Source organism: Manacus candei, unplaced genomic scaffold, assembly GCF_025592945.1.
Source record: "Manacus candei isolate 608988 ecotype Guabito, Panama unplaced genomic scaffold, ASM2559294v1 h1tg000007l, whole genome shotgun sequence".
Taxonomy (NCBI): Eukaryota; Metazoa; Chordata; class Aves; order Passeriformes; family Pipridae; genus Manacus; species Manacus candei.
The window spans coordinates 4,320,307-4,335,925 of record NW_026138055.1 but is presented as its reverse complement, the minus strand read 5'-3'; the positions used below and the strand labels follow the sequence as shown (position 1 = coordinate 4,335,925).

At 48.2% G+C, this 15,619-nt stretch overlaps 1 protein-coding gene across 2 annotated transcripts in view; it reads right to left on the bottom strand.

Moving 5' to 3' along the window:
• Nucleotides 1–201: 201 nt before the first annotated feature.
• Nucleotides 202–15,619, bottom strand: part of TNFRSF21 (TNF receptor superfamily member 21) — a 34,935-nt gene continuing 19,517 nt past the window's right edge. For both annotated transcript variants that reach the window (XM_051810286.1, XM_051810295.1), the window contains exons 4-7: nucleotides 11,828–12,093; nucleotides 5,341–5,394; nucleotides 2,505–2,724; nucleotides 202–1,618 (exon numbers count right to left, since the gene is read on the bottom strand). In XM_051810286.1, coding sequence (XP_051666246.1) covers nucleotides 1,389–1,618; nucleotides 2,505–2,724; nucleotides 5,341–5,394; nucleotides 11,828–12,093 — 770 coding nt within the window. In that variant the 3' untranslated portion in view covers nucleotides 202–1,388. The remainder of the gene's footprint in view (nucleotides 1,619–2,504; nucleotides 2,725–5,340; nucleotides 5,395–11,827; nucleotides 12,094–15,619) is intronic.

The following is a 15,619-nucleotide window of genomic DNA, read 5'->3' as shown; positions in this document are numbered from 1 at the left end:
GCAACCGTGGGGACTCAAGGCACTGCTGACAACTGAAAACAATCATACTTTGGGAAAGCTAAAGGAGACAACCTCTTCACCACTCCCAACCTCCAAAATCTCTCTCATCACCCTGCCATGGGCCCCCTGAGCAAGACCCTGCTCCAAACCCAGGGGTCCCCAAGCAGAAGCAGCTGTTAAGGAGGTTAACGCAGAATCATGTCAAATAACAAACACCTAGTATTTATTAATAAATTAGTACACTGGAAGGCAATTTTTCAATTCATTTCCCTCTTCCCCCACTCCCACCCCCTTCCCACGGGGCAGCTCACGCCACCCTCGTATCATTACTTCTTCAGATTGAACGTAGTACAGACTGTTCGTTACGGGAGCATAATAATTGCAAATATAATCAGACAGATTTCTTACGATGCAGCTTTTCCTCCCCCCCCCAAACCTCTTTTAATAAAAAGTGAAGTGTGATTTGAAGAGACTATTAGAGACCACGTAAGGTCTTCGAAGAACTTATCGGCCACGTCTGTATAAAAAACAAGAGACACGAGTGTAAAAGCAGAGCTTGGTTTAAGTCTTACAGCACGAGGAGAGCGGGACCACCGGCGGCCACCTTCGCCTCCCCACGTCCAGCACTGGCTCCCTTGGGGGCCCCACCATTCCCACAAGGCAAGATAACTCCTTACATTCGACCGGAGGCAAAGGATCTTTCCATCACCTCAGAGGTTGGTGGGACTCGACCCTTTTCTTTTGCAGTTAAAGCGCTTCTGCTGTAGCGTAATAGGAGCGCGATGCATTGTCCGGGTTAAAACCATACAATAAATAACCGTGCTAGTAAAATCTCAGCAATGGATATGAGCCAAACAATAGTACATTAATAAAAAAGTCAGCTTGGGTGGGAAGCTTAGCTGCGTTAAGAGACAGTAACCAGCAACAGTTAGGGGGGTTTTTTGCGTGTTTTTGCCATTTACTGCTCCAAGGCGAAGGGAGGTGATGGGAGATGGTCACTCTGAGTGACAGCTTTGACAGAGGAAGGGGGTTACAGAGCAATCCCCAATTCCATGTGTTAAATTACACCAGATTCGTGGTCTTTTAGTTCATTAACTGTGGTTTTTTTGTCAGATTTTTTTTTTTTAAAGTGCATCGGCTGATCTGATTGGAATGAGAATAAGGAGGAGAGAGGTTCGGGAAGGGGGCAGAGACTTGGACTGAGAGCGATAGTTACGGTGGAGGGGTGCAATGCTGGCAAACTGCCCCCCCTCCAAAAACCAAGGACACCTCAACGAAAATACTGGCCATATATTCTACAACAAAACCTGCCTGCGTATTGTCGTTCACCTTAACGAGCGCCAAGCTAGCTCTAGCAGATATTCGGAGAGTGTGTGGTGACCCAGTGCCTACAGTAAATCAGGAAGGTGGCTATAGACAGAGTCCAGGAGGGTCTGGCTGGCTTCCTGGCTTTTGACACCGGCGATCTCAAATAGCCTGTCCAGCTTGTCTTCGGCCTGCGGGATCTCCTCTATCACGTGGAGCTCCTCGGGATTGAGGATGTGCAGCATGTCGTCAAAGATGGGCTGCAGGTCGCAAGGGTCCAAGCGCACCTGGCGCAGGACAGTGTCCTTCTTTTCTGTAGGAGGAAAGGAGAGGGTGGTCAAGAAACTCCTTAAGGAACCTCTGCTAACCAGGGTTTGTTCTCCTCAGACCATCCCCTGGTGCCACCTCTGGAGAGGGACACGTCACAAGGAGAACTAAGGGAAAGGGTGGAGGGTGATGGGGAGAAGATGGAGAAGCCAGTGCTGCTGAGGCACCTCAGTCAGGATCTTGCAAGAGCAAACACAGCATTTGTAAATGCTGAATGGCGAGTGCAGAAAAGTGAGGGCAGGAGGGGAGCCAAAAAAGCTGAATTCTGCGCTTTCAAGTTGTTTTCGTTGGGTCAGCTTTATTTATGCACCCAAGTATAAATTTGGTAGATTGACTGAGCTCAGTGTTTCACCTTCATCAGAAGTTAAAGACTGATTAAATGCAGCAAGTTAAATATGGTAAATTAAACCCTCTGAAAAAAAGTGGGGGTGGCTAACAGTACTTTCCATCCCAAGTCACACGCTGCAACAAACAGGACCAAGAGTGAAAAAATTAAAAAAAAAAAAAAAAAAAAAGGCAGTCTTGAAATTACAAATTACATTCTCTGGTTTCAACTCCTAAAATAACATAGAGGCCAACGCAATAGCAAAAGTCAGGAGAAACATCCAGGGATGCTACAACTTCCCTGGCAGAAATTCAAAGAGTTAAAAGCCTTTAAAGGTGTTTTTCGGTCTGAAATCTTTATTGTCTTTGCCAACAGGATACTCTGGTCTAGAATGAGGGTGTGATAAACGTATCCTGGAGGGCCAGTTTGTCTAGTTATTTTTTTAATGATATCATACATTGAGCAGCTTTACAACATGTGCTGACCACATGGGACATGTCGTGGCATCCCTTCAGTCCTCCCATTCCCGCCAGGCTGATTTTGGTACCTTTGGTAATAAAAGAGCCTGTCCGGCTGAGCGCGGAGGAGCCGCTGGAGGTGGAGTCGCACCGCAGGAGGGGCTCTGCTTCATCCACGAAGAAGCATTTCTTCTCAGAAGGAGAGGGCTCCACGGTGAGCACAGCAGCCTCAGGGGGCTTGGGGCTGGGGGTAGGTGCGGGGCTCACCGGGCTGGGGCTCACCGGCAGCGCCAGCTTGTCACCTTCCAGCTTTGGGGGGAGGAAAGGGAGGGAAAATTAACTTGGGGGAGATGCCATGCGATGGGCTCACACTCAAAACCATCTGCACTCTGGCTTCCAACATGCCCCAGCCCACCCTCAGCGAGTGGTCCCTGCATTTGGTGGCCATCTTGTCCCAGAGGACCTGCTGTCCCAGAACAGGCACTGGAGAGCCGGGCTGGGCATCAGCACCGGGATTTGGCACATCAGGCAGGAGGGGTAACACAACCCTGCACCCTTGGTACCTTTGGTAGGACCAACCACTGCACCAGGATGGTGCCTGCAAGCACAGCAGAGCATTTTAGCTCAGTTTTCCTTCTCACCCTCAGTCTATTGAAGCCCAAAGCACAGCTCTTGGGGGCAAGTGGTGACGATGCCCAAATGAGGAAGCTCTCCCCAAAACCTGCTCCACAGCTACTGTTTGGTTAAAAGCAAGGTACAGCGTGGCTCCACAGCTCCAACCAGTGCCAGGGCTGCAGGGCAAGAGCTGTGAGATGCCTCAGTGATCCCCACTGCAGCTCTCACCAGCTACACTGGTCACACTTTGAGTTAATTATTTGTTTGCCCCTTTTGTTTGCCCTTGTTCCCGTGAGCACCCCATTAAAGCCTGATGGAGAAGTCTGTCTCACCAGACTATAAGCTCAGAGCAAGGAAGGACAGGCAGGAGGTGGCACTGACCACAATGTCACTCAAGTGCCTTTGCTTTTTCCTACTCTGATGTGAGCCAAGGGCAAGCATTTGGCTCCGCAGTCCCAAAGACACAGGCACAAGCACTGCTGGGAAGCACTGCTGGGAAGCAGCACTTTGACAAGTGACAGGTGACAAGTTACAGAACGAGAAGAAATGGCCTCAAGCTGTGCCAGGGGGATTTAGATTGAATATTAGGAAAAATTTATTCACCAAAAGGGTGGTCAGGAATTGCAATAGGCTGCCCAGCAAAGTGGTGGAATCACCATCCCTGAAGGCATTAAAAAAACTTGTGGATGTGGCCTTGGGGACATGATGCAGTGGGTGAACACGGTGGTGCTGGGTTAACAATTGGACTTGATGACCTTAGAGGTCTTTCCAACCCTAATAATTCCATGATTCTATGATTTCGGTGCCATTGTGAACCCACTTCCTAATTTGACTGTACTCTGCATCTTCCTTCTTGGATCTCCTTCCGATTTGCGTGGCAGCAGCCAACATTATCTACCCTCCTCCATCTCCCAACATCCCCTCAAGGTGCAAATCTCAAGCACAGCATTTCTTTGTTCCCATTCCCTGAAGGGATGAGGTGCCCTGGGCAGCATCACTCCATCCCTGGCTGGCAGCTTGGGCACCTCTGCAGGTCACCAGGTCCTTCTAAACAGGTTGCTTTAAGGGCCATCCAATATTTAACCATCTTTGCAAACCCTGCATCCCTGCTCGACCTGCCAGAGAACAGAATTTCAAGCCCTGTCCACATGCAGTTCCCTCTCCCAACAGCATTTCACATCCATTTTCTCCTTCTACAGAGGAAAGACCAGGCTATTCCTGCTAACACACTTTTGCCTAGTACCCAGGGATAAAATGCAAAATTGGGATAAAAGGCTGTGGGAAAGGGAGCTGCTGAGCCACCTCCGCACTGGCATGGATGTGCCCGAACATTCCTCATCCGTGTCGAGGAATTCACCACCCACAAATCACATGTCTGCTGGGACGCCCATTAGTTCACATTAAATTAACATTGAAGTCTGTTCCTGGTAGAATAAAAGGGTTTTTTTCTCCCCTCATTGAAAATAAACAGGGGAGGATTTGTTCTAGCTCAGCACATTACGCAATAGGCACGTTAAAAATAAAAGTCAGCTTTAATTTTTAATTAAAAGAATCTGCCTTCTCCTCTGAAACTCCCTTTCCAGAACAGTTCATCATGGAGAATCAGCTATTGCCATTAAGGGGGAATATCAAGGGAAGGACCAGAACGGCAGCTGGCTGCTTTCCAAATTGTAATATGCTCTGATATCCCCTTTAAAAATAACACAGGCTTTAAGGGTTAGTTTTTCTTTGTGCAGCTCATCTACTTAATATCCAACAACAAACTCATCTACTGATTCCCAAAAAGGGGCCTGATGACTGAGCAGCAATTGGCCAAGGGAGAGCAGGGAGCAGACAGCTGCCCCAGCTCTATCATCCCAGCAGAAGGGAAAAGCCCTTCCCCAAACCAACTAATTTGGAATTTAATTAAACAGCTGCTAGGAAAGACAAAATCACCCGAGGTTATTTGACTGTAGCCGTCCCGGGAGCCCAAGGCTTTCCAAATAGCTGAACAGTTGCGAGCTTGAGGCAAAGCAAACAGGATGCTCGGATGTGTGTTAATATTTAAACCACGGGAAGAAAGCAAGTGGGAATGAGGGCTTTGAAAGACCAGGGAATGCAGAAGGTTGCTGAGAGGTGAAGCCTGTGGAATAGGTCTAAAAACACACTATTCATAGCCTGTGACTCATTTTGTTGAAACCACCTTGGCCATTCCTATTTTTAAGAACAACGGTGCTTGAGTGAAACCAAGCTCTGGCTGGGAAAAAAATCCCACAAAAAAAAACCCCTCTTGCAGCCCTTTTGCCTTTCCAAAGACACCGAATTTCTCACCTTTACATCCTCGTTGCCGGGGTCCTGCGCTTGCCACTGAGGCTGCATCTGTACCTGCAGAGACAGACACATGGGACACTGTTAGATGGACAGTCCAGAGTGGAAACCAAAGGCACTGTGGTGGCTTTGACACATCAGCAGCCTCCTGCGACCCATCAGTGGCACTGGGGCTCTCTGCCAGCTTTTTTTCATTTTTTTTTTTTCAGCATTGCAGTAAGAGATTTTCAATGCCAAAAAAATATTAATTAAAAAAAAAAAAATCCTAAAAGCTCCAGTGTACTTGCAGCCCTTTAGACTGCAGTTCAAGCACCTCTTGGATCCCAGTGCATGTGGGAGGATGCTCTAAGCAGCTCAGGGTATCTCAAGGTCCTTCCTAAACGGAAGAAAAGGGGACAGAAGGGGATGGAGGCAGAAGAAGACACAGACTTGGCTTTGTTTTCTTTCCACAGCTGCTCTCAACAGCTCTGTTTGAACTGGTGGGTCCCATTTTCTGCCTCCATTTTACAGTACTGCAATAAAAGCTTAAGTCAGACAAACAGAAACTGCAGCTGTTGTGCTAATATTAGGAAGGAGCAGCAGCAAGCACTAAAAAACACCCTTCCCTCAGGCAATGCTTCCCAGTAATTCCTCCTGCAGCAACCAGGCGGGAACAAAAGCTGGTGGCAGGTTGGTGCTGCCGAAGGTGGCTGTGCACCCTCCAGGATGTGGGGGGGATAAATTTAGCACCGAGGCAGCCGTTTCCCGGATTCCCTGCCAAAAGATGACACCCGGCTGACACCAGCCCTATTCCCAGGTCTGTTATGCCTCTGTAGGGGATGTGGGAGAAAAAGTCCCAGTACAAGAAGCAGGGTGGGCTGGGTGGCACCCTGGAATAGGCAGTGCTGCCGGCACAGAGTGGTGTTGAGGGGGGGATGCTCTCGCTATGGTCCCCACAGGCATAGGGAGGATGGATCAACAGCTTCATGGTGATCATGGTGTTTGGGGATCCACCGTAAGGGCAGACCAGATCTTGGCAGGTGAAACACCACTGGGCAGGCCAGGAGGTCTCATTGAGGTGGCTGAGACAGTGATACTGTGTGGTGTTGCAGAGCAGGAGGCAAGCCCTTTGCCAGGATGGGAAGGGCACGAGGATGCTGGAGTGGGAAAGCCCAAATTTCCTCTGTGCCCTTCATATCACCAGTCAGGTTTCAGAAGAATGCTCGACCCAGCTCTGTGGTAGAGCTGCATCCCTCAACACACGGCAGCCCTGGAGAAGAGCTCCTCAAATCAAGCCCCACACAACCCAGAATGGGCAATGCTGGGTCTGGGGAAGGTTTAGATGACAAGACTAAAGCACAGCCACCCACAGAGGAAGCAGCTCTTCCCCTTCTGTCCTGGCCATTTGTGGGCAAAGTGTTTCTCCAAGCAGGAGATGCTGTCTCTGGGAGAGCTCCTGGTTTCTCCTTTCTACAGATTTGCCTACCCACTTTTTCAATTCAAATCATAATGAAGAGTTGATGAAATTCTGATGAAGAGGTTCCAAACCCAATTACAGGCTGAGTAAGTCAATGCTCAGTTTGGCTAGTACAAGAAACCATCTTCTAGTTTCTTCTTAGGCACCCAAACCCATTACACTGCAAATGCACAGACTCCAGTAGATGTGGCCACCACAGCAGGGAAATTTCAAATATCACTGCATCTATAAAGTTTCTATTTTTCTGTTTATGTTATTTATATTTGTATTAGTTTATAAATAATTACATTTTTGTTTATTGCACATTTCCAACCTAGTTCAAACCCAAGCTGAAAATCAAGTCACAGTTTAGAGCAAACCTGGAGTGATGCGCACTCCAGCAAAACTCAACCAGCCCTACCCCTTCCCCAGGGCTCTGGCCACTTCAGCCTACAGCTCTGTGCCTCAAATAAAACCTGATGCAAGTCCAGAAGGAAAATTCTGTTCCTTTCCTGGCTGCCTGGGCATTTCCCAGCCCTCGGACCACAGCCTCCTCCGGCTGGGAAATCCATCCAACCACTTCACTCCCACTGCTGACACATGAAGTGAACACAGAACAAATTTAATTCCTAATTACTGGGCCCAGCCCAGTTCTGTGTTGCCAAAAGAGGAAATGAAGGGGATAGGTAGGAGCTGACAGTGGCTGGAGTTGAGGAACACTGCTCCAGGCTCAGCAACCACTCCTTTCACCTCGGGGTTTTGATCTGTGAAAGAGCAAGAAAAGGAGCCACAAGGCACCTCCACAGCTGCAAGCCTGGACACGGGGCTGCTTTCATATCCTCTTCTCCTCTGGCACCCCCAAAAACCTCACAGCTTAACCTCACACCAGCCCCTGCCCCAACAGATCTGCTGACTCATGGGATTATTCACAAGGTGAAATTAGCCAGGAACCTAAAACTCACTGGGTTCAGGGCTGCAGCCTCCTCTTTCCACTTTCCACATCTCCCTTATTCATATATTTTTTTTTTCAGCTTTGCTGAGGCTGTGCTGCTGAACTGAGGCTGTTTGCTTCCCTTCCATCCAGTCCCTGAAACATTTCAGCCGAGGCCAGCAGAGCCATAAATAAAACGATAAGAGCTTAAAGCACTGCTCACAGCAGGGCACTCAAGAGTAGCCAATACTGCCGGCTGTGCCAGCTCTACCCCAGGCCAGCCCAGGTGAGCACAGACTCCCCCCTGGTAGCTGCAAAATGCTGTTATGCACCACAAAACAAAATCTCATAACCAGTGAATTCACTGAGCTTTTCTGATTTCAACCCCAAATATGGAGAATTGCAATTTGCTGGGATAGCAGTGAGAGACCTCTCCCTTTTTCTCCCACCTTCTGTCCCCTAACTTTTGTTGTTGTCAGCACCATTAATTTGGGGTGTGCTCGTGCTCGCTAAGCAGTGCCCAGGCTCACGTGCTGCTGTCCAGTAAACCTGCCTGCGAGGGGAGAGATTTTGCAGACACTGAGCCTAACAAACACTAATGGCCAGGCCAGGCTTTAGCAGGAGCCCTGTGAGTTAAAAGCACCCCAAAAAAACCTTCCCACAGCTGCCACTCTCACCGTATTTTCTGGCTCAGCGGCAAAAAACCCCAAGCAAAATGATTCAGAGGGCTAATCTCGGTTTAACCTAAATTCATCCAGCGCCATGCAAAACCAGCATAATCTCCCACAGCTAAAAAAGCCGGCAAGTCTGCAGCAGAGCTGTTCATTACCTGAAGGAAAATGTTCATGCCACGTACTGTAACGCTCCATAGACTCTGATTAATTCCCCTATTCCTATCAGGGGTTGTAAATATTTGGATTTCGGAGCACAAAAGGCTGCCAAGGGAATAGGGCTCTACAGGAGAGAGCAGCTTTGCCTCCATAGGTTTTACAAGGCGAAGCCAGACACCAGATAAAGGATTTAGGACAAGGATGCGATAGTGGGTGGGATGGGCTGGTGAAGGGAGGCTGGATGCGTTTAGGGTATTGATTTGCCATCTGAGAACTACATTATTCAACAACACAATTTTTACCTGTGAGTTGGGGGTGTTGGTGCTTTCTTATGACACAGCATCAGGGGAGGGATGGGGAAACTCTTTTGCACCCAGGGATGCTGGGCAGGGCCAAAGGCATCACACACAGCACAGTCACCCATGCATCCATCCCTCCTGGGCTCATGTAGGACACACCAGCATGCATTAAGAGACTTGCTGCTGGCTCAGGTCACCCCAAAGGCATCATGCTGTTACTCAGAATCACAGAATGGTTTGGGTTGCAAGGCACCTTAAAGCTCATGTCACTCCCATGGGCAGGGACACCTTCCACTAGACAAGGTTGCTCCAAGCCGTGTTCAACCTGGCCTCGAACATTTCCAGAGATGGGACATTCACAACCTTCTTTGTTGTTGTTTCGGGGTTTTTTTTTGGCAAGACTACTTCTGCAGAGTTGCAGGGGCCCATGCCAGCCACCAACAGGGCGACCCAGTCCTTTGGATCAAACCAGTTTGGTGTGCAGAAAAACTGCCTCAGTTTGTCTACATTTCGACAGACAAATCAGCATGAGTCAAACCTCAATTAGCTCTAATTAAAGACCTTCCACCAGCAGATTAAAAAAAAAAACCAACCCAAAGATCAACCTCCCTGCCTACTCCTGGCAGTGATCTCTCGGCTCCCTGGACTGCTGCGATGCAGATCAACCGTCAGCACAATTCTCCAGGGATTGTCTCCCATGCACAAGCTGCTTCCCACAGGCTTCCTGCATCCCGCCCAGAGCCATTCTATCACCACCCACATCGACAGTGCAGGAGCCAACTCAGGAAGAGGAGGCAGACAGGTTACAGCAGGTAACACCTTGCAGAAACACAGTGTGCTGCTGTGCTGAATGTGCACCCCTGGGTACTTTCAGGCTTTGACATCCCACACACAGGATCTCCAGGGCAGGGGAATGGCCAACTCCTAAGGCTGATCATGAGGGACACTCATCTGAAAAGCCCCAATCAGATGCATGGGGAAAGAGGATGTGCCAGCTTGGGTGAATTTGTTAAAAAACAACTCCTTTGCTGAAACAAGTCAAATTTCTCATGTGGATCCACTTGAGCCACCTGCTTAAAAGATCAACAGCCCAATTTTACCCATTTCTAGAAAAACAAGTGAAACTGATGGGGAACCACCACAGTCCAGGTGCTGCTGGACACTGGAGAATACACCACCACACTCTTTTGAAAAACAAAGAGACACAGAAAAGGTGGTTGGGAAGTCCAGAAGACTTGTGTACAGTTATCCATGAGAATTGGGTTTGCCATTCTCTGGAGCATCCGCTTGATGTATTTCCAGAGTTATGGGCACAGCCTGTGGTTACTCCATCAGCAGGAATCCGCCATCCCAACAAGTCACACAATAAACCCTGCTCCTGGAGCTACCACCTCCATTTTTGTGCTATTTGATAAGCACAACCTGATGATCTTGGCCAAAAGAGTTCAAAGCTCAGAAGCATTTAGCACTGCACAGCCCAAGTCTAATTAGGCATCATTCTCATGAACAAGCCCCAGGTTTTATCTGATGTCCTTGCCCAGCATTTTGCCATAGAATTCAAAGCAATAACTAGGAGGACAGAGGTTACTACCTACTCCAGGAGAGCAAGAGAACAAGGTGTCCTTCTGAGACACTGCACATACCAGAAACTTTAATTCACATATGCAAAATGACAATTTTCTCTGCCTCCCTCCTCTCTCTAACCATAGTTTTGTCTTGGTCTTTTAATTTCACTTTTTGCCATCAATGAGAGGACCATACGCTGCTTACTTACCAGGAGCTGGAAGGAAAAAACAGTAATTGAATGAGAGCAGGAGAGCTGGGGCAGCTGGCAAAGGGAATCTATCCAAGATCTGGGCAGGGCACGCAGGGTGATGCTCGGCACACACCTGACTCAGGGTCTCTCAAAAACACAAGCCCAGGGTGTCTGCCAGTGCCTCAAACCCTGTGATTTCACACAATGGTTACAAGGGACCAAGACGTTTCATACTCTGAGTGAAGTGATTTAAGATGTGCAAGACAGTGAGGGGACCACAGTCTCTCTTAAAGGGTGAAGTCTGCGATGGTCAAATCAGGATTTGGGAATCCCCTGCCCTAACAAATGCTATGCCCCATAAGCTTTACTATCTGTTAAGGTCCACCTTGCCAGGCCCCCACCAAGTGCCCAGAGAGGTCAGCAGGCACCCACCTGCTCCCATTTGGGTCTGGGTCATCTCTGAGGCAACAGGAAATGTTTCAGCAACTAGTTTAGGGAGAAGACCCCCTCCCTCAACTTCCCCCACTTCCATCCCTATGCTGTCCCATTGGCTTCCACGTTCAGAAAAAGCCCCATCCATCACCTTTACAAATGCTTCCAGACCACTGAGTTACTAGAGGCAAAAAACCGAAACAAGTAAAGCAGCCGTGGCCAAAATAAACTGCAAAGGTCACTGAGGCACCTTCCAATAACTTACACCCAGCTGAGAACCTACTGCAGGATATTCTGCAGCAATTTATTTATTTTCCCAAAATATGGGACAGGTTGTTTTAAGGCCAGGGCTGCCAAAAAGCAACAACTCCGGAGGACTGCATGGACTCCCCAGTGCTACTGGTCACCATCTTGGAGGAAGCATCATTTAGTACTCAAGATACTTGGCCCTTCTCACAAAATCCATGGCATTTAATCACAGCATTTAAGAGCAAATTTAAAGGGAGATGCTTTTTCCTCCATGTCCCTGACACAAGGGCTCAGGTACTAGGTCCTCCTGGTGATCTTCAAGGATAATGTGCAAAGCACAACACGTGGGACTTAGGAGCTCATCAAAACTTTGACTAAGATTTGAGCAAACTTTGGCAAAACTTTGCTCAACAGCAAGGTACAACTTAAAATAAGCCCCCTGAGGAGCTCTGTGGAGAGATGGAGCCCAGCGAAGCTCTTAGCTAAGCTCCAGGCCACAGCTGGGTGCCCTGCCTGTACATGCTCTCCAAGCCCGCGCGGAGCCCAGCCCATCGTTACCGGCGTGGTGTCCTCCATCAGGCCGCGGATCTTCTCCACGACATCGTTGCGGCGGTGCTGGCGGAGTGCGCTGATGAGCTGGGCCAGGCTGGCCTCGGGCCCACGGATGGTCCAGTGCTGCAGGGCGGCGTAGGCACGCTCGTGGTCGGCCGCGTAGCCGTTGGAGAAAGCCGCCACCTCCCGCTCGCTGGCGTTGCACAGGAACTGGTAGATGTCCTTCCACTGGCTCCCCACCTGGGCGGCCACCAGCTTCAGGATGTCGATGCCTGCGGGGGGGCAGAGAAGCTACAGGTGAGGCACGGGGCTCTGCAGGCTTTAGCAAAGCTTCTCTCATCCCCAAACAGCCATGCTTTGCTTTTCTTGGGTTGGTCTTTGAGATTTTGTTGTTGTTATTATTATTTTAAGACCCTTCAGAGTCCAGGCTGCAGAGAAGCACCACCCATAGCATGCTCAACAGCTGCCTATGCACATAAAGGGTGACAGACCCATCAGATGCCCCAGCGTGCTCTAAAACCAATCACATAATTTATCTGTGAAGTTTCCTGCACTCTTCGGCACAGGAAAACCCCTGGTACTCAGCCAGTGCACGGCTGGAGGAGCAGGGCAGAGGGCCACGTGCTCATCCACATGCCTGCATTGAAGCCACTGCTTTGAACAGGAGCTGGATTAAGAGGTGAGTCACCAAAGCACCTCTATAAAGATCTGTATTTCCATAACAGAGCACCTACAGCAGCTATGATCATATTTAGAGCCATTTCCAGTGCGGACCGGTGGGATGACTCAGTTATGGGGTGGGAGACACTGCACCGGGTAAACACTGGGTGAATGGAAGATCTGGTAGGAATTTTGCTCTAGGGAGAGCAAAAAGACAGTTTCCCTCAGAAAAGCCCTTGACACATGCTGGTTTGAGACGGTGAGGGTTTTCTCCATGAAGGTTAGGGAGCAATACAAACAACACACTTATCCTTGAGTCTACTAGAGGTCAGGAGTTACACCTTTGTGTAAAGCCATATATCCTTCATAACAACTAATGAACCCTGTTTTATCAAGCTGAGCAACACCTTTTTTTCCAACAACCACATGAAGGGTCAGCATAGGTGAGCTGCAAAGAGAAACTCACTTTTTCCAGAGAGACAAGTGCACCTCAGGTTTCCAAGTGAGCCAGCATGCCCCCATCACTACAGGGAGCACTTCTCTTTCCCTCTGCAGGCACAACAGCTGTGTCAGCGAAATCAGCTGCTTACAGGAGAATATCATAGTCGTGGTCTTTCCATCTGGTCTAAAATCTAACAATTTCTAATGCTGTTTAGACCAAACCTCCCAGCTCCAGGTCACAACTCTGATATAGCCAAATAGATTAAAAACAAAAACAAAAAACCACCAAAAAAACCTCAACCAAACAAAACCAACCAAACACACAAAAAAAACCCCTATACAGCCTTATATAGATATATTGCTATCTCCTTTTTATATGTAAACATATATGTACCGATATGCGGAGGGTTGACCCTAGCTGGACACCAGGTGCCCACCAAAGCCACTCCATTCCTGCCCTCCTCAGATGGACAGGGTACAGAAAACATAACAAAAGGCTCGTGGGTTGAGATAAGGGCAGGGAAAGATCCCTCACCAGAGACTGTCACTGGCAAAACAGACTCGGCTTGGGGAAATTAGTTTAACTTATTACCAAACGAACAAGAGTAGGGTAATGAGAAATAAAAACTAAATCACTTCCCACCCACCCTTCCCTTTTTCCCAGGTTCAACTTCACTCCTGAACTGTCTCCTTCCTCCCCTCAGCAGCACAAGGGGATGGGGAGTGGGAGCTGCAGTCAGTTCATCACAGTGTCTTTGCAGCTCTTTCTTCCACAGGAGGAGGAATCCTCACACTCCTTCCCTGCTCCAGCGTGGGTCCCTTCCACAGGTCACAAGTCCTGCCAGCAAACCTGCTCTAGGTGTGGGGTTGTCACTCCTTCTCCTTCTTTACTGACCTCGGTCTCTGCAGAGTTGTTGCTCTCACATATTCTCACTCCTTTTTCTATTGGCTGAAGTTACTGGGGTTTTTTGCCCCTCTTCTTAAATCTGTTATCCCAGAGGCACTATCATTATCCCTGATGGGCTCAGCCTAGGACAGTGGTGGTTCCTCTTGGAGTTGCCTGGCATTGGCTCTGTCAGACATGTGGGAAGCTTCTGGCAGCTTCTCACAGAATCCACCCCTGCAGCCCCTGCTACCAAACCCTTGCCAAGCAAACCCAATACAATATACACACCCCTATATAAAATATCTATTTAGCCTGATATATTTATATATATATTACACATACTTTTATATATTTTAATCTACGATACAGCTATTTTACATATATGTGTATATATGCTTATATAAAAAAATACATATACAAAACCGATCCAGCTTCATGATATTTTTGACCAAACCTCTTCTCACTTAAGGGAAGCTTATCAAGACCTGCTATATATAGACTTTAGTTTTCCCTTCCAAACTAGATAACACAGCCATGAGCCCACGTTGCTTGGTGCATTCACAGCCGGTGCATTCAACCTGCTCTAAATCAGAAACACCAAGAAACACAAAGTACTAACCACATTTTGTACTTCCCCACCCTCCTCCCACCACAACCACACTTCCCTCCCGAGCTGTTTACAGTCACGTGCATGTACTATCTCACATGGGTTGTAAGAGTCAAAGTTTCTCCTACCAGAAAAGCTCAGCTCACCAACCCAGCATGGGGGATGCAGCCCACCCAAAAAACCCCAAACCAACCAGAGGACTTGGTTTTAACTATGGAGAAAAGGCTGCAGACCTGCTGTTGAGATTTATGATGGGGTTATTGATGTGTCTCAGATCATTAGATGCTGTTGCTCATCACATTACAAGAGTGTGGCAGGAATTAAGCCTGGTCTTGTTAATGCTTCCCAGATGAAGACCCAGTGGTCCTCAGTTCAAGGGACACAGGTTGCCTGTGTGCTTCAGGCAAATCCTAAATTCTCATCCATTGATGACTTGGCATCCATGTTAGCTGTCAGTCCTGTGCAGGAAGGACAGACAGACCAAACCATGCTGGCTGCCAAGCCCTTATGCCTTCCCATATCACATACCCTGGTCAGTAAGAAGCCCAAAAGACAACTTAGGCTTGGAGTCAGGTCCTTTAAACCAGCAAATCCAACTGCTTTTGGCATAAGAGCAGCAAAATGCCAGGTTTATGCAGCTGCCACTTGATTTTATCACTCAATCCAGGGGATAAAATCCCCTAAAAAATCCCTGAATACAAGGGCAGGAAAAGCTCTGCAAGGCTTGTGCACCAAGGTAAAAAAAAGCAATGCAAAGAGGGACGAGCAGGTTACAGACACCACCTATTATATATGTCTATCTATAGAGAGATAATGATTTATGCACTTAGAGAGATATATATAGTGCATAAGTCATTATCTCACTGTATAAATCTTGCAGAGCTTTTTTTACTCTTGTATTCAGGATTTTATTCTTGCTGGGTTGAGTGGCATATATATAGGTATATGGATAGAGATAATGCTGCCCATTTTTTTATAGACACACATGCATAAAATGAGCAGCATTGGGTCCCCCTGCCAGCACTTGCCCTGCAGCAAGACAACACGTCATAGCTGGGTGGGGGCTTTGCCCACACCCACTCCCATGCACGTCAGTCATACGAAAGTATCATAACATAATTTGCTGGTTTATTATCCCTGCGTGGCACACCTAATCCGCCCAGAAAAAGAAAAACCCATGTACTACCTGCTCCTATCCATGTAT